The sequence below is a fragment of the Lontra canadensis genome, unplaced genomic scaffold, assembly GCF_010015895.1.
Source record: "Lontra canadensis isolate GAN:19392208 unplaced genomic scaffold, GSC_riverotter_1.0 scaffold169, whole genome shotgun sequence".
NCBI lineage: Eukaryota > Metazoa > Chordata > Mammalia > Carnivora > Mustelidae > Lontra > Lontra canadensis.
Window position 1 is genome coordinate 1,009,817 of NW_022631163.1, and position 19,992 is coordinate 1,029,808.

A 19,992-nucleotide genomic window follows, 5' to 3' on the forward strand; every position below is an offset into this window, starting at 1 on the left:
ATGATTATAACTAATGCCATCAATTAACTGCAAAGACACTGAAAGAGAGGTATGCCTTAAGGATACCAAAATTGGGATTAACAGAGAAGAATCTACAAAAGGGCTAGAAAAATAAAATAAATTTAGTAAATTTATCAATGATAGCCAAGGAGGACAACAACACACGGGCTGTGGCTCTTTCCTTTCTCAGTTTTTGAAGGTTTTAGGCACATTTAAGAGCTAGGACCCTGTGTCTAGGAGTGTCTGCTCCGGTTGGGTTAGGAGAAGGCTGTCCTGGCCCAGGTCTTCTGCCCTCTTGGTCACCTCAACTAGCCTTGACAAATACAGTCAGCAGTCTGGTTCACTGTGTTTATTAGACTCTAACCCTAAGACCACAACATCGAATGCCTGCTTCTTCCAGAGCCCCACACCACATCCTCTGGTACCCTGGCATATGCTATTCCCCCACCTCAAACGCTTCCCCATCTTGTCCACTTGGGACATTCCCACTCACTTTCAACCTTCATTGGGATCAATGAAGGTAATTAATGTGCCTAAGGTTACTGTGATATGTGATTTATAGTAAGATACATATATTTGGTCTTTGTCCCCCTTTCAGGCATAAAATTTCTAAAACCCTTGCAATTTCTTAAGTGAAGAGAGCCATAAAGGTGTCTTTTGTTTTTTTAATTAGGTGACTTCCCGAATGCCCTAAGGGTGAGGGGCTGATTGCCAGGAAAACCCATCATGTGATTAGAGGGTTATAACTTTTAGTCCCACCCCCAGATCTCCCAGGAGGGGAGAATGGTTGCAGGTTCAATCTACCATGCCTATATAGGGAAGCCTCCCTAATACCTAAAAGGACAGGTCTGGAGAGGTTCTAGGCAGGTCAACATATGGAGGTGTTGGGAGAGTGGCAGCTGGAGAGGGCATGAAAGCTCCAAGGCCCTTCCCCATAACCTGCTGTGCAGCTCTTCCTCTGCTGTCCCTGACTCATCCTTTCATATTTAACTGGTAACCTAGTACTTAAATTGTTTCTCTGAGTTTTGTGAACTGCTCTAACAAATTAATTGAACCAGAGGAGGGGGTCCTGAGAACCTCTGATTTTAGAGCCACTTGGTCAGAAGAACAGGTAACAACCTGGGCTTGCGAATGGCATCTGATGGAGGAGGGTGATCTTGTAGGACTAAGCCCCGAATCTGTGGAATGTGAAGCTATCTCTGGGTAGATAGTGTCAGAACTGAGCTGAATTCTTGTTGGAAACCATGCTGGTATCCATGAATTGCTTGTTGCTGTGAGGAACCCCCCTCCATCACACTGAAAACTGAGTCTCAAAACACAACTGGTGTGGCATTTGAACTCAAGTCTGCATTATGTTCTTTCTATAAGGCTATTCTGCTATTAAGAACCATGCCAAACTTGTGGCTCAGAAAAACATATCCAACTTAATATAAAATGTACAGAAAAAAACTTTATTATAACAAGCATCATTATTTCAAAAATTTAGATTGACGTAAAAAAAAATTTCACATTACAAAATACACTCGTCCCTAAAAAAAAAAAAAAAAAAAGGAAGAAAGAAAAAAATTCACAACTCCCATTACCAGATACCAAAGCATTTGTTAACAGAACTTTACAGCCATGCCAGTATTATAAATTTTCCCATTATATTTCTAGAAATAACTAAAGTTACTGGATTGTTGCTTTGGTGATTAAAAGTCATTTAACTTCTTGGTTTTCAGATGTCTCCTTGGTAAACTGAAGCACAGGGTCAAGAATATGGGCTTTGTGTTCCAGAAGAAGTTAATTAATTAATTAATTAACTTTAAAAAGATTTCAGACAGAGATCACAAGTAGGCGGAGCAGCAGGCAGAGAGAGGGGGAAGCAGGCTCCCCGCTGAGCAGAGAGCCCAAATGTGGGGCTTGATCCCAGGACCCTGGGAAGTCAGAGGCTTTAACCCACTGAGCCACCCAGGCACCCCCCCAGCAGATGTTAATTTAAACCACGTGCATGATTTGAAAAAGTACTTAGCTTCTTTGGGGCTGTTTCCTCAGTCATGAAACAGGCTAATGACAACCCACATGGGGCTGATGGTAGGGACACTGATAGCACATATGCAAGGAACACAGCCAATACTCCATAAACATGACACCACTGCTGCCTTGGTCAGCAGGAAAATCAGCCTGTTACGGAGGCTGGCAAACATTGTTATTCTGCAGGCTTGCCAGCCAGCAGGCGTACTTAACAGAGACATGATTTATTAGTAATCAATACATTTAAGAAAGTTGTAGGCATATTTTTTAGTGATTATCAAAATGATACGCTTAATTTATTTTATGGTAACCCTGCAGCAAATAGGGAACACATTAACAATCATTTTCTTTCTATTTTGGAGCCAGGAACAAGGAAGAAAACTATTAAAAGAAAAAAAATATATAAGGAATGTAGAAGAGACCAGGGAAAGACCATGTAACACATACCACCACACTAGACACTGCATCATTTTATGGTATACAAAGCACTCCCCCCATACATTATCTTAAGCAATTCTCACACTGAAATGTTACTGTTTCCTTCTTAAAGATGGGGAAACAGGGGCGCCTGGGTGGCTCAGTGGGTTAAAGCCTCTGCCTTCAGCCCAGGTCATGATCCCGGCATACTGCGATCGAGTCCTGAGATAGAGTCCTGCATCGGGCTCTCTGCTCAGCAGGGAGCCTGCTTCCCCCCCCCCCCCCCCCGCCTTTCTCTGCCTGCCTCTCTGCCTACTTGTAATCTCTATCAAATAAATTAAATAAAAAAAAATTTAAAGATGGGGAAATAGGTTGGAAGAGGGCAAACTACTTAACCCAAGTCACAGAGCCTGAGCCTCAGTTTGCCAGAAACATAAACACAGATCCCCTAACCCAGCTCAGGAGCTTTTCTAACAGGCTACTTAAGGGATTTAAAGTTACTATGCTCACAGAGGCACTCGGCTGCAGACAGAAAATCACCCCCATGCCCCGTGACTCTCAAGCCCCATTCCCAGTGGTGCTCTCCTCAGCCAACACTCCTACACTTTAATAGACCCACACCTAAAAGAGAAAAGAGCTGCTTCCCTTGGACCTGATACCTGAGAATAATTTCTGTTTGGGGATCTTTGTTTGGCTACCAGAGAAGAATGTTCAACATCTTTCTAACCTCCTTCTTATGCTAATTACAGCTCATCAGCATCTGGACAGCCACAAGCAAAATCAATCTGACTATAAAGGCAAGCCAAAAACATTTCTTACCATAAAAAACACAACAAAAAAATACAAATAAGTAAGACTGCAACATGATTAAATACACAGAGCATTTCCCCAGCAACCTGCAGGCGGCTGCATGTAAAAAAATCACATCCAATACCCCAAGAGTCTGGGAAGGTGGACACTGACAAACATGGAACACGTGTAACTGTATTCTTTATGACCAGTGAAGTGTATACAAGTTTATTTTCAGTTTATCCCCTTCCACATTATATCTACTGCTAGATGCCAACATGTCTAACACATTCAAATAGTCACACAATTAAAAAAAAAAATACCATTTGAAAGGCCTCTTCACCTCCCCTTACACTGTAACCAAGGGACCGCAGACGTGTTAGCCTTCAGTCAACGCCTCATTTCCTTACCATCCCAAAGTCCCAGCACATTCACAATCCTTGGAAAAGCCAACATCACCATCTAAGCACAGCTTACCTTTCCAAACTATCCCCTCCACAAGCTGATCATGAAACCTAAAATCTAGCCTGCCTTCTACAAATACCGTCTAGCTTCCTAACTGTATTAAAAAACTCACCCCCCACAAATATGCCCAAGACGCACTGAGTAGAAACAGCAGGTTACAAAACAGCACATGCACCATGATTCCATTTATGCAAAATTATATGCACAAACACACAACTCCTACTCCTAACATAGATGTCTGAATGGATGGTGTCCATGATGCTTCCAGTAATTAACTCTGGGTGGTGAGACTGCGGTGATTTTTATTTTCCCTCCATCCTTTCCACAATGCTTGAGTTTCCTACCCTAGGTTATTCTATTCATACTCAGAAAAAGCAACAAAGCCATTTTTAGCAAGCCTCCCCCTAAGACCCACCATGTCAAGAATCTTCACTTGGCATAGAGGGAAAGCAAAAAGGATGCTTATCTATGCTTCTACCTCTAGCCAGTGGTTCTCAGAACTAGCTAAGCAATGGGCTCTGAAGCTGTTTAAAAATATAGAGGCTCGGAGTCCCAGTCCTCAGAAATTCTGGAAGTGGGGCCCAGGCATGTGTATTTTGTCAAAGCTCTTCGAGTGATACTGATCAGTGGGGGGTCAAAAACTACAGATTTATGTCTCATTCTCAAAAGGGGCCCCACGGAGGGAGAAAACAGACCAGTGCTGAGTGAAGTGTTTAAAGGCGCGCAACTGCAAGGGAAGCAGACAGGACTGTTTAGGAACAGAAGCCAGAGGCTGAAGAGGTATGGAGCTTCAGGTCTGGGAGGCCATGAGGAGAGAGGAAGCTATCAGCAGGTAGGTACACTTAAAGCTGGAAGCCAAGAAAAGGTGAATGAAGTGTGACAGGGCAAATGTTCAGGATTAAGAGACAGAGGACATTTATGCAATAGTGGGGGGCAGGACTACTGAGGACTTAAAGAAACTGAATAGGAAAAGGCAGTGGGCAGTTTAAATTAGGTCCGCTATAGGTGAGCAGCCCTGATTTATGATTGAAAGAAGAACACTGATTCAATTTTTGGAAGCCACAGAAAAATCCTAGCAAAGGCCATGTACTATGCTCTGTGATTTTCCAAGACAACAACTTCTCTGTGCCTCAGTGTTTTCATCCGTAAAATGTGGGTAATTACACGTTTCATGGGGTTATTGTGGGTTATTAGGTGAAACAAGATAATGAATGTAAAAATCTTCCAGAATATTCAGAACACCAAATGCTCCCAAATGGTAACATTAGGAAGCGCATTTGACTAAAGATAATGTTTTGAATTCTAAGAAACCAGAGCCCTCAGTGCCTGGCCCCTAGGTTACTTCCTCATTTTGGCACCACTTAAAAATGCTGGGGAAATACCATAAAAAGGTTTGGCTACTTCCCTACTGTTGCTTCTACATTCCTGGTATTTGTCTTACTTCTATGAAGGAGATGCATTGCATACAAAAACTAGTTCTATAAAATTTAATCAAGATTATAAATGAAAACTAACAGAGTTATATTGACAAAATAATAAATGTACCGGTGGAAAATTCTATATCCAAAATACAAATTCAGCTAATGCTGTCACTAGAGAACTAAGTTTCTACCTGGCAAAATGAAAAACACAAAAGAAAAACAGGAGGGACTGTTTCTCCTTCATCCTCTCCACTCAGATTTGTGCCAAATTAGCTGAGATAGTCAAACAACTAAAATTATTACTATACCATGATCTGTAAAAATTTGGGGGAGTCCGTTTCTTAATATAACATAATGAAATAATATAAGAACAGCAACAACTACCAACATCAATGAATGCTAATTATATGCCAGGTACTGTCCTAAGCATCTTACACGAATTAACCAAGTCAGTCCTCATAACAGCTCTACAGGATCCTTCAAGGTCTGGCTTCTGCTTAACTACCTCATCTGCTTAACTCTGCCTCCATGCTCTTGTCACCACGGGCTGGTGCCAGACTGGTCTCAGAGGGTACTCCTGGGAAGCTTAATAAAACTATAGATCTGCCGACATCAGGCAGACTGGTGAAACCGGGAAGTATGAGAAGGTGTCCCAGAAGAATACATTTGAAACAAAATTCCAGATGATTCTTACAGGCAGCTAGGTTTAAGGCTCAGTACAGTCTATCCCTTCCAACTTTTATTTATACATGCTACTTTATTCTTTCACCTGGCTTACTCATACTGAACACTGGCTCAAGAGCCATGTACGTGACGTGGAATGATTTCTAATATCCACTTGCTCTCTCACCACCCAGGACAGATGAGAGAAGCCCTGGTCCCTGCTCCCACAGTGCTTCACGCTTGCTTCTGCCTTTTACCTTGCAATATAAATACAGGTTTCTATGTCTCCCTAATTGAGCTGTGAGCTTGTTCACTGTCCATCTATAGCACCAAGCCTGGCACAAAACAGGGGCTAGTGATCTGTTAATGAAAGAATGAATGAAGCCTCACTAACCTACCTTCAGGGCTCTTATCTATAGAAACAGACCCTCTACATGTGAGTCAAACTCAAACAGAAGGGTCTGGTACCTCATTTGAGACATGATATGTTTTGATGGGACTAGCATGATCAGGATTATAACTGAGGCCTCATGTTAACAGGCCATCGAGATGAAGAGTGGCTGTTCTATTTCTTTGGAAGCCTTGCTATGACCCAGCTTGTCCATACATGAAGTCCTGGTCCATAACTGGGTTTCACACCCACGAAAGTTAATGAACGGGCATCCTACACATAAACATGAAAACTGGAAGAGGCTGATGAAAGGAGACTAATATGCAATATCTATATTATCATTTATTAAACTGTCATATGCTAGGCTATGTAGGATGCTCATGATTGTTATTCTTCACACAGCTTTTTCAGAAAGGTTTTATCCAGCTTGTTGATCGAAGAGGAATTCAAAATCCAGACAGCATAACCTGCCCAAGGCTACCTGGTAGTTTGGGGGTAGAGTTGGGATTTGAAGCCAGGTCCATCCGCCTCAAAGACAATCCCTCCCTCCACTGCTCTGTGTTGCCTCTGGATGCCAGCCAGAAGACCTCAGGAGCCACCTTGGTGTGGGAAGGAGCTTTGGAAGGAGACCTAGGCTCAAATTCTGCTTTTGTGACTTACTTGCTAAAAGGTATTTAGTAATTAACAAACTCTCTAAGACTCATCTCTAAAAAGAAGATTAAACTGCCTAATTCATAAAGTATGTACCCTGTAAAGCCCTGAGTCTCTTAGTAGATGCCCAATAAATGTGAGCTGGCCATGAGCCTACTTTCCCTCTTGCCCTGCAAAAAAGAGCAGTTTCTTCCAGGATGGCAAATAAATCCTGTTTCACGGTCTTCCTCACTGGCAAACAACTATGTTGTGCTCTAGTTGGGAAAGGCCTGTGGGTAAATCCTTAATATGACTGGAACCAGTTAGCAAGCCAGATGTGCAACACTCAAAATCATCCCCTCAAGCCTGATGAAAGGAACACAAACACATTGCTTATTTCAGCATCCCTACATTTTGTCATCTGAGGTCAGGAATGAGACAAGCAGCTGGAGGGAGAGAAAAGGAATTGATCCAGAAACTGTTCAATTATGAGGTTTTCAAATAGCAATGAAACAACAGCAAGACATTTCCATCCTTGTTTAACATAAAGTGCCTGTTAGTACATGACTTAATGCTATTCTTAAAATTAAATACCGTTCACTCTTCACTTGCTTACTGTTCTGACCACTATAACCAACCCTTTCGAATTTTTAAGCTTGAGGAATATAAAAAGGGGGAAAAACCTTTGACGTTTCTGTTTACAGACCATGTGAAGTAGGGACATGGGGCTCCCTGGTAAGTCCTCTCTGAGGAAGGTTTTTGTTACCTTCCACAGGGGACCGCCATGTTTACAGTACACAGCTATGAACGGCAGACTCAGGGAGGGAAAGCATTTCTTTAGGTAGATCCTTTAAAAATCACCAACAGAGTAGAAAGAAGAGAAACACAAATGGGAAACCCATCTTCATCCCAGCCACTAATATTAAGGAAGCAGACTCTGTGCTAATAAGCACTTGATCTGTCTTATTTCACTTAATCCTTGCATAGCACCCTGAGATAAGATTCCAATATCATCCCAATTTTACAATTGAGGAAATACAGGCTCAGAGAGGTTAAGCAACTTTCCCAAAGTCACACAGCTTATAAACAACAAGACCAAGACACCAACATTAGTCTTGTTTTAATCAAAAGCCCGTATTCTTAATCATCTATATCACAATAACTAGCTAGATATGCTTTAGCGCTCACTGTCACCCCTTGCAATTTCCCTCACTGTATAAGAAGGAATACTATGTATCTTTCAAGGAACACTCCAGTGCCATCTCTTTTCGTAAGCATTCTCAGAATCCCTAGAATACTCTTTCCTCTAGGCCTTTGCAACCTCTAGTATAACAAGTCTTAGTATAGTATGATGTCTAGGGTCAGTATTAAAATAATAATCTATAATACGCTAACATTTATCAGACCCCCACATGATGTTAGACCTGCATTAAGCCAGTCACCTCACAGTAATAAATCTCACACTAACCCAAGGAGGTCGGTATTAATCCTATTCTTACAGATGAATAAACAAATATATTTTAAACACTGCGGTGAACAAAAGCTGAGTGGCCTTGTGGGAGAACCATACACTGGTTACCATGGCAAGAATCCCTTGAATTGTGCAATGCTTTTAACTACTAACATGTGCCTTGATCCTAACTGTTGATGGTTAATGCCATACTGGTGTTAAATAAATTCATCTGTACATTCCACCAATATTTACTGAGCACCTACCGTTAAGTGAGCCCCGTGAAGGGCACTAGAATTGCCTAGACACAATCTCACTGAGTCATTTTGCCATTTGCTCCTAATAACTTCAGCAATTTGAAAGGGTAAGTAATTAAAGTCTCCACCATCTTAATGACCTGCCCTGGGTCAAAGCATCAAGATTAGAACCAAGGTCTTCTGGTTAAGATCTTTTGATTTCACCAGCAACCCAGAGAAGAGTAAGCTGGCTTGGATCCAGCAGAACACATACTGATGGCTTGGTTTCATGAAACGAGTGTGCGATTTGTGGTCAGAAGCTGAGGGTGTAGGTCTTAGTTTAGGCACTTACCTACTATATGACTTGAAGTCATTACAATTTCCTCATTTTCAGGAAGAAAAAAGCCACCACTCTTGTGGGGTAGCTGTAAGACTCAAACACGATCAGATATGTAAAGATACTGCTACAAGCGCTGAATACAGTAATGGCAAACCGGCAGGTTGAAATCCTGGTACTGTCTGTTATTAGCCTATACCCCTCCTCTCCCTTCCACCGGAAGCGCCTTCCTCACTGAGCATTCCTATTCTCCTGCTCCCTTTAATAATGAAGTCATTCTTGTTTGGTATGTTTTTGTATTTGCTAACATGGTTTTCTGGTAAATACAGGTAAAACTGCTATATTCCCTATGTTTATTCCTTCCCTTCTGTGAACTGTAATTTTACAGTTGTGGGCTGGGAGTTCTCTCTCATTTGGGTGGGGGCATGCAGGACAGATTTTGAGGGGACAAGAGAGCTGGGAGGCTAGGGCAGAGACTTTGTAGGGCTGTAGTGACTTAGGAAAGATGGTAAGGGCAGAGTCACCTGTACTGGAGAGGACTGACTCACAATGTAATCAATTACGTGTGGGGACCATGAGACTTAAGCACGGCGGGTGGATCTCTGCCTTGGGTAGTGGAGTGGAGGGTGGTGCTGTGACCATTTCCAGAGGGGAAAAGCAGATGAGTCTTGGGCAATGAAAGAATAGGAATGGTTTTGAATGAGCTGAGTTGGCCTGTCTGATGGGAGTTTTCTGTTCATTAATTAGCTGAACTGACTAGAGCCTGGAAGAGACACAAGGTTGAAGATGTGGGGATCAACAGCAGAGAGATGTGGGTTAAAGCTGCAGGAAGTAGATGAAATCAAGGAGAGTGCACACAGTAAAACACAAAAACAACTGAGGGGAAGACACTGCCAACCCATGCAAAAATGAACGCCTGAGGAACAGGGACAGGCCAAGGAAAAGGATCCGGAGATGGAATACCGGGAAAGAGCAGCATGCCCCAGGATTTTGTTCCTGTCTTTGTTAAATTTTGAACATAGCAGGAGCCCTGATAAAAGGCAGCACCAAATGATGCCATGTCACTGCCACAACCTACTGTGGAGGCATCAAAAATGTTTCTTTTTCACTGATGCTGACCAAACTCGGTTCTCTTCTGACGGTAGGAAAGGTTTTGCCATTTCCCTCTTCCGACTCAGGCAGGGGGGGGCAGGAGCTCTGGTCTGCACCTCCTGGCTGCTGGGAGTCTGAGAAGCACCAGGCAACTACACACTTCTCATGCGTGGAGTCCACTGGAATCACAATTCTTTGCTGATGACAGAAAAGTAGTCTTTAAAACACTGACCTGTTATCAACTGCTGTCACTGTTGATGAGGTAGAATGTGTGCATATGCCTAGCATGCACACCACACACCTACACACGCTTCCTAGCTCCCCGCCCTCAAAGCCTGTAACAGCCTCCAGGGGAACCATGTTAAAACAGCGCAATTAACTAGAACTGCTACAAACTCAATAACTCACCTACCTAATGAGGCAATACAAGGAAAATTGGACCTCTTTTAATAAGAATTTTAAAAGAGACAAGACGTAAAGGTCAAATGCCATTTCTGGATCCCAGCTCTTTTCTTCTTCCCTCCCATTCTGAAGCAGTTAATACCAAGGAGACAACGCACACTGTACTAATCCTTATAAAACCAAGGAGGCAGCCAATCACGCTATTATACCCAAGGGTAAATTTTTTTCTTTCCAACCCAACCCCCAAGCTAAGTGCCTCCCCTGATCTATTTCTGAAAGTTTTATTATGCAAACCTAAAGGATTTCAATTACAATAATTCTTGTCCTTCTCCAGCCCAACTCACAAAAGTGGAACTGAATTACCAGCAATTCTAGGCCATAAGGGTGGTTTTTGCTTCTTACCTTCCCTCCAGAGTCACCTTAATCTAGAGAGTCTTCTCTCCCAACCCCTTCTGTCCGAGTAGGGAACACAGCTGTGCTTATGCCACCCCACTAGTTAGCATATCATGACGCCGTACATGTCCATCAACAAGCAGTCTGCCCAGTCTACGCAGCTCTCATGGAGCAATTACACCGCAGGCTAGTAAAACCCACTCACACTCTCCCACTGGCTTCCCGATGACCTCTCAGGATGGGTGCACAGGACAAGGGCCCAGAGAGGCAGAGGAGACAGGGCTGGCAGACATGAGAACTTATACTTCTTAAAGAACCTACTCTATTCTGGTGTCCACACTGAGATTATATAGGTCATTTCCCCTGACGCTCACAACCACCCCATGTGGTAGATCTAGCATTTCACAGACAGGGCAACTAAGGCTTGGAGAAGTTTAGGAAGACTGCCACAGTTCCTAAGCAGCAGAGCTACTGGTAGCACACCAGGCGATATGGCTACCTGAGGAGTTTAGTGGATGGTGCTGAGAGATGACAAGTGCTGAGCCTAGACCAGGATGAACTTTAAGGCAATCCACTCTCACATGTGACAAGTCCCTGAGGTTTGATAAGAAAGGGAGCAGCGCAGGGCAGCCCTCTAGAGGTTCTGGGCTGGCAAACTAATTCCCAGCCTATGGTGCTTAATTAGGAGTTGTTGGATTACCAGAAGAAGCTTGTCATAGGAGGGCCTCACTTACATAAGGAAGTTCTATCCATAATGTATGTTAATCTTAAAAATAAAACTGTTAGTTATTTTACCAAAAAAAATGGGTTTTCTCAGGATTAGTAGAGAATTACAATTCAGGCCATTCAAGCTATGACAAAATTATAAGCAAGTCCAGAGAACAGAGGAGAAGATTGCTCTTTTATGGGGGGAGGAGGAGGGGGAGGGTTCTGAGGAGATGCTATAAACAAAAGTACATCTGAATAAACCAGGAGTTTGAAGTGTAGTGGCTTGTCATTGGCTAGGCTACTATTGGGCAAGGGGAAAATCTTTCTTCCTCCTGCTGGGTTAGTAAATTATAAGCTTCCTCCTGTGGGGAGTGCAAGATCTGTCTTCCTGTTGGGGTCTGCAACGGACAGCAAGTGTTAGGGGGTGAGAGCTCCCCCTTCTGGCCTCCTCGCTCCATATTAAATGAGGTTTTCTTTATTCAATTTCAGAGGTGGTTCTTAAGGGCATGGCTCTAAAGGGGGGCTTCTGCCATAATTTCAAAGTCAGTGAGACAAAGTAAAACTTATGACTAGCAACCCATTTGTTTTTGCTTTCAAACAATCTACTAAAGTCAACTGCGTTGACTTCAACTATGCAGGGTTCTAGGGAGAGTCCCAAATTCTTGTTTGTGCTTAACTATCAGTCCTTTAGAGAAGTGGCTACTCATTCCTGCAGTCAGTGAATGTTTACTGTGCATCCCCCACAAGCGGAGCACCATGCTGAGCCCTGGATCTGAGAGGTGACCAGGCCATCGGTTCCATAATCTTAGACAGGGCTAGGAAGGCAAAATCCTAGGACCAAGACTCCATGTAACAGGAGGCTCTATTCTAATCTAGGGGCTCATCATAGGCTTCCCTGAGAAAGGGACACCAAAACTAAGGACCTGAAGTGGTTCCTGGGTGGCACAGTCGGCTGAGCATTCTGACTCTTGGTTTCAGCTCAGGTTGTGATCACATGGTCATGAGATGGAGATCTGTGTTGGGCTCTGTACTCAACCCAGAGTCTGCTCTTGGGATTCTCTCTCCCTCTTATGCTCTTTCTCTAAGATGAGTAAGTAAATCTTAAAAAGACACAAAACCCAAAAAACTAAGCACCTGAAAATGACTGAAAGGTATCCAGACAGAAAGGTCAGAGAAAATTGTTGTGGATGGAGGGGAGAGCAGGGTAGAAGCCTGGGGGCCAGAATGAGCTGGGCATGTCTGCAGATACTCCTAGTGGTCTGAGGCTGCTGAGCTCCAGCTTACTACTACACAAACCGGGTCCACTTGCATCAGAAGGGCCAGCACAGGGAGAATAACCCAGAGGACAGGACAAGACAAAGAAACCTTACACCATGTGCTCCTGCCCTGCTCTGCTCTGCCTCCCTTCTCACACTCCCATCAAGGCCTGAGGGCCAGTGTGCCAGGAGCAGCAGCAGCCAGCAGGGGCGGGAGGAGGCCCAGGGCTGCATTTTCTCCTTGGGGTTCACTTCTTCTGCTGGGTGCTGGTGTATTCAGAATGTAGCGCTCATCCTCACCAGCCATTACAGGCCAAACATGCCTTCCAGGAGCTATCTTACCAAGACATTGCCCTCACTAATATAATGTTATCAAATTTCTAATGCGGGTACTCTAAAGCAAATGTACTGTTACCAGCACGCCACTGGGCACATTTTTCAGAAGGAAACAGCTGCTCACTGAATCTGTCACTTTTCCTTTACTCAGTACCATGCGCACAGAACAAGAGCAGGCTGAGGGCTGTTTTTCTACCGTACCTTCCTTCAAGCATGCTCAAGAGGCAGCATCAGGTCTTTCCACAGAACCTAGCGGGTCAGCCATGGCACAGCTCCTGAGGAGTTTCCCGGATGGCATGACAAAGCCTTGACAACTAGGGCCTGTGTCTCAGAATCTTAAGGTACAGATATCAGAGCTTCTAGTTCACTAGTCTAGTCTCGTCATTTATAGACCTGAAAATGCAGTCCAGAGAAGTAAAGTAAAAGGTCTGTCATCACACAGCCAGTGAGCTGTAGAACTACAAGTTGGTTCCTTTCTCAGCTGATTTCCTTACCTAAAAAACAGATTTATTTTGTGGTTGTGAGGCCTAAATAAGAGAGCCTGTAATCCAGCAGTGCCAGAAAGGTGGCAAGTGTCCAATGACTAGTGACTGTCTGCAAAACTTTGTCTCTTAGATCTCCGAAACAACCCGTTCCCTTTCCTGGGGCCTCATTTTGCTGAATTCCCACTGAGGAGAGAAAACAGACTGGCAATGGGGTTAACGTGTTCACCGCTGGTGTGCGGCCAATAACTGATCAGGGGTCAACCGAACTCTCTCCTTGATCTCAGATCTCAAGTCCAGTTCTTTGCCCTGCCAGTTCCACCCCTGCCAGACTCTCTGTTGTCTCTGGAGGGCTGGTGTGATCAGAGAAGACATCCCTGAAGACAGCCATGTCTCCTTCCCTTTAGCTACTGAGTTGGAAGAGGCTAATAAGCAAAATCCATTTGAGAAGGCGTAGACCGGAACTCTCCAACTTTTACCTACAAGGGTGAGGAGTGGAAAAGATCCTGTAGATACCCACACCAATTCTACCAATAGCCAACAAAAAAATCACCCAAACCATGGAACAAGCATGAACTTCTGACAAGACAACCAAATGGGCCAATCAGCTCCACACACCAGCTCCTCAGCGCCCCCGCTACCCCTTTCCCCTCCCTCCTTTAAAATAACCATCCAACCATGTAAATTGCCCGGTGCAAGTGTCTGTTAGTCTCCAGCAGAACTGTAAATGCTCCTACAGATTACACTGTAGCTTCTTCCTCGGGGGAGGGATGCAGCAAGCCACCAGACAATAGCAGGAGGAGATTGGCCGAGCAGTAACTACTCTGGTTACGGCATCGCAATTCATGGCAGCATTTTGCTGGGAGTGTGTACCACCAGGGAGGAGAAACATAAAAAGGGGAACCTGGGCTGTAAATAGTTTATTTCGGCAATTCCTGATGTTGACTGAATCATACTTTAATACAGAAATACAGGAAAGCACCACTCTGGAGGTGACATGTGTTGCCACCTCATTACTCTTTTCAAAAGGGTCTTCCATCAGAGAGACACCTCACCACAAATTACAGCAAAGAAAACAAAACCCTCATGCACAGACTTATTAATAGACCAGAAGGAAATGGAACCACAGGACTTAAGGGAGCAGAGAACCAAAGCAACAAAGACCATCAGTGATCTGGGGTCTCCGGGCTGCATTTCCATGCACAAAAAATGGGAAGAAAAAAAAAAGTGGCCCTCAGAGTCCGCTCCTCAACCGCACATCAGTTTTTCAAAGTAGCTCTCATCCCCCACCCCATTCCTTCTAACGCACCTAAAGTAGGCGAATTTCTCCAGTGAACCCTACCTTCATGTTCCTTCTCAGTGGTTCCCACTTTCTTGATCTTCCTGGGAGATTTCATAAAGAGGGGAAAGATGGTTCGTAAGCCAAGAATATCAACAAACTTATGGCAATTGTCTGTGCCCTCGGGTCCAATCATGGCATGGTCCAGCACTTTCAGGGCACTGCTCCGGGAGATCTTCTTTTCTCTGGGAACAAAAGAGGTTTCATATAAGGCACTTCATAGGAAAGTTCTAGTCTCCAAAAAAGTGTGGGGGGGGTCTCATTATAATGGGGGGAAAAGAAAGAAAAAACAAAACAACCATCCACCAATGACAAAATTATCACATAATGATAGATTTACACAGAATATTATATACTTCTTAATAATTAGGAAAGTCCATAATAGAATGACTAAGTTCCTATGGTCAGAATGATAAGCACAAAAGGTAATATTCAAAATTCTATATGAAGCATTACCTCAATTATGTGAAAAATATGCATTAAAAGACTGGAAAGAAATGGATCAAAATGTTAACAGGTTATTTCAGGGTGGTGGGATTATGAATTACCTTATTATTCCTTTTTCTTTCTTTTAATAGCTTTATCAAAATAGAATTCCCATACCACACAATTCACCCATTTAAAATACAGAATTCAATGAATTTTAGTATATTCACAGATATGTGCAACTATCACCACAGTCAATTACAGAACATTTTCACTATCCTGACAAGAAATCCCCTACTCTTCAGCGGTCACCCCCCTCCCCTCCCCATCTCACCCTAGCAACCACGGACTACTTCCTGTTTCTATGGCTTTGCCTATTCCGGACATGTCAGGTAAAGGGTATCCTACAATATGTGGTCTTTTGTGACTGGCTTCCTTCCCTTAGCATAATGTTTTCAAGATTCATCCAAGCTGTAGCATGTGTCGTATTTCTTTTCTGTGGCCGAATTAACACCTCGTTGTATGCATATGCTACAATTTGTCTATCTGTTCATCCATTAATGAACACTGGGGGTGTTTCTACCTTTTGGCTTTTATGAATAATGCTGCCAAAAACATTCACGTACAAGGTTCTGAGTGGACTTATGTTTTCATTTCTCTTGGATGTATGTATACATAGAAGTGGAATTGCTGGGGCATATGGTAACTCTTTCTTTAACTTTCTGAGGAACCATCAGTGTCCAAATTGACACGCCCACAAACAGTATGTAGGTGTCCTGACTTCTCCACATCTTTACCAATACCTGTCAGCTGACTTGTTGGTTCTGGCCATCCTAGTGGGTATGAAATGTTATCTCACTGTAGTTTTTGTTTGTTTGTTTGTTTTTTAAAGATTTTATTTACTTATTTGACAGAGAGCACAAGTAGGCAAAGAGTCAGGCAGGGAAAGAGAGGAGGAAGCAGGCTCCCTGCTGAGCAGAGCCCGATGTGGGGCTCGATCCCAGGACACAGGGATCATGACCTGAGCCGAAGGTAGAGGCTTAACCCACTGAGCCACCCAGGTGCCCCTATCTCACTGTAGTTTTAATTTACATTTCCCTGATAACTAATGCTGTCAAGCACTTTTCCTGTGCTTATTACGCATTTGTTTATCTTCTCCAGAGAAATGCCTATTCAGATCCTTTGCCTGTTTTTTAATTAGCTTAATTCTTTTTATTACTTAGTTGTAAAAGCTCTTTATTCTGGATACAAGTCCCTGATATATGATTTGTAAATATTTTATTCTATTCTAGGAGCCATCTTCTCACTTTCCTGATGGTATCCTTTGAAGAACACCAGTTTTTAATTTTGTTGAAATCCAACTCCCTTGTTTTGTCTTTTGTTACCTGCATTTTTCGTGTCAGAGCTAAGAAACCACTGCCAAATCCAATGTCATAAAGATGTACCCCTATGTTAGCTTTTAAGTGTTTAATTGTTTAAGTTCCAGTATTTAATTCTTTGATTCATTTTCAGTTAATCTTTGTATGTAGTGTGAAATCATGATACAACTTCATTCATTTGCATGGGGATACCCAACGGTCCTAGCACTATTTGTTGAAGACTAATCTTCCCCCTTTCCATAGTCTTGGTATTCTTGTTGCAAATCAGCTGACCACAGACACAGTTTTTATCTTTGGATTCTCAAATATATTCTAATTTATGCCAGTACCACACTGTCTTGATTACCAACCACTGCTTTGTAGTAAGTTTTAAAATTGGGAATCCTACATTATTATTCTTTTTTCAAGACTGTCTGGCTATTCTAGGTCCCCTGAAATTCCAGATGAATTTCAGGATCAGTTTGTCAATTTTTACAATGAAGTCAGCTGGCTTTTTGATAGGGATTGTGGTGGATCTGTATATCATTCTGGGGAGTACTGCTATCTTCACACTATTAAGCCTTCAATCCATGAATATGAAATATTTTTCCATTTATCAGCTCTCCTTTAATTTCTTTCAACAACGTTTTATAGTTTCCAGAGTATAAATTTGCACTTCTTTTGTTAAATTTATTCCTAGGTATTGTATTCTTGATGCTATTGTAAATGGAACTGTCTTCGTAGTTTCATTTTTGGACTGTTCATTCCAAGTGTACAGAAATACAACTGATTTTTATACACCGATCTCTACATTATTCTGCAAACTTGCTGAACTCACTTATTAGTTCTAATAATTTTTTGGTGGATTCTTTAGGATTGTCTACAGACAAGATAATGTCATTTGCAAAAAGAAATAGTTTTCCTTCTTCCTTTCCAATCTGGATGCCTTTTACTTCATTTCCTTGTCTAACTGCCCTGGCTAGAACCTTCAGTACAATGCTGAATATAAGTGGGGAAGGAGGATATCCTTGTCTTGTTGGGGATCTTAGGGGGAAAGCATGCAGTCTTTCACCATTAATATCACAGCATGATATTAGCTGTGGATCTTTTGTGGATGCTCTAATGCTAAAGGTTGGAGAAGTTCTCTTCTATTCTTAATTTAGGGTTTGTTTGTTTGTTTGTTTTAATCATGAAAGGTGTTGGGTTTTGTCAAATGCTTTCTGCATCTTATTATTCCTTTCTCTATTTTTCAGTATCTTTCATTTTTCCATAATGAACATGCATTACTTTCTAGACTGAGGAAAGTTAAATTGTTTTCAAGAAAAAACAAAGGTGATTTTTCCCCTGCCAATGGCTACTGTTCTTGCAAACAGTTCTTTAAGGGGTATGATTTTCTATAACCTTACAGTGTTTTCTTTAACACTCTATGAGGTAGAGAAGAACAAGTCAATTGTTTCATATCTTAGTATACCTGGTAAATCAACCAACCAAGCCAATATTCAGTATTTACTGAGGACTTACTCAGTATTGTAGTAGACACAAGAGAAAATAAAAAATTAAGACATGGCTTCTGCTTTCAAAAACATGAAAATCTATTCAGGGAGACTAAATTAATATGAAATAATAAGGCAAAAGTAGAAGTCAGCAAATAACTTTCTCCCCCATGTATTATTCAATCTAGAAATATTTACTGGCTACATCTCCTGTGAATAAGACAGATCAAGTTCCCGTCCTCACGGAGCTCATACTCTAACTGAGAAGACAAATGGAAAGTCAAGATACTTGATAGTGTTAAGTGTCATGGAAATAATGCAATGGAAAAGAATGAAAGGAGAGGATATTTTAGGTTAGGTTATTAAGGAAAGCCTCTTTAGGGTTAACATCTGTGTTGAGATCTGAGTGTTGAGAGGATTCAGTCTTGTACATTTTAGGGGCAAACATAAAAGGCAGAAGAAATAGTATGTGCAAAGACCCTAAGGTGGAAATGTGCTGGCATGGTCTAAGAACAGACAGAAGGCTGGCTTTCTGAAGCAAAAAGGAATGGTATTGCTAGCTTAGCTCTGAAGGGAAAAATGAACTATACCAAAGGCCATGTTACCTTGTCTTGTATGATACAATAAGACCTTCAAGTAAAGAACTGCTTCTAGGAGTTGGAGATATAGTTCAACATACTTGTTCTGAGACCATTATGTGTGTTTCAGTTACTTTAGAGGGAGAGATTGTATGTATTTGGAGGAGTACTATAGGAAAAGACAGATATATATATACACACACACATATATATAATATACATAATATATATAATATATATACAATAAATATTTACTATTCCTATAGTATATATTTCTATATATATTTTATATAGAAATATATACTATATATATAGTATATATTTTCACATATATAAATATTTGAAAGCAGGTGAGAGAGTAAGAGGGATGAGTATGAGCTACTCCTAGTAAAGCCTGGAGAAGAAAGTCTATTAGTTTGAGAAGGAAACCAGGGTAAGATTTTTTTAAAAAATTATTACTTTTAAGAATATGGACAATCCAATCATATCTTTTGAGCATCAAGAAGCCAATGATGATAAGGATATTAAAGATATAAAAGGGGAAAATGGACAGATGGAGTTAAGGTGATTATCAGGAAAGGGGTGGCAAGCCTAACCAAAAAGGTGGAAATAACATAACCCAAAGCCCTTCACCCCATTTCTCACCTGAAAACCAAAGAAAAGGAATCAGAAAGAACATCCCTTTGGCTAGGCCTCTGTAGAGGAAATAATACTAAAACACTGCATTATTAAAGTGCTAAGGATGACAAGGCATGCTTATTCTAGGTGAGAGTAGCCAGCCAAAACTGAGTCCCAGTAAGGGGAAAAAAAGGCGAGTATGTAAAAATCTTTTTTTTTTTTTTAAATAAAGATTTTATTTATTTATTTGACAGAGAGCGAGAGATCACAAGTAGGCAGAGAGGCAGACAGAGAGAGGGCGGGGGGTGGGGGGGGAAGCAGGCTCCCTGCTGAGCAGAGAGCCTGATGTGGGGCTCAATCCCAGGACCCTGAGACCATGACCTGAGCTGAAGGCAGAGGCTTTACCCACTGAGCCACGCAGGCACCCCTAAGTACATAAAAATCTCGTTGACAGTGCCCCTTGGTGTTAGCCCATCTGGGTTTGCCTGAGACTGTTCCATTTTTGGCACTGAAAGTGCCACATCCTGGGAAACCTCTCAGTCCCAGACAAACCAAGACAGACATCTTACTTGGTGTCAACCTCAAAAGACCAAGGATGTATTGTAAATATTCCTACCTTAACTCTCCTCACCAAAGAATTAATCAAAACAGCTCACAGATACTCACAAATAACACTCAACATAACTACTGAGTTTAAAA

The 19,992-nt window shown here is 42.1% G+C and overlaps 1 protein-coding gene across 1 annotated transcript in view; it reads right to left on the minus strand.

Annotated features, from left to right (window-relative positions):
- The window catches only part of CTNNBL1 (catenin beta like 1), a 158,203-nt gene that overhangs the window by 45,148 nt on the left and 93,063 nt on the right, over window positions 1-19,992 (minus strand). The window contains exon 11 of the mRNA XM_032845811.1: window positions 14,824-15,005. Within this exon, the coding sequence (XP_032701702.1) occupies window positions 14,824-15,005 (182 nt within the window). The remainder of the gene's footprint in view (window positions 1-14,823; window positions 15,006-19,992) is intronic.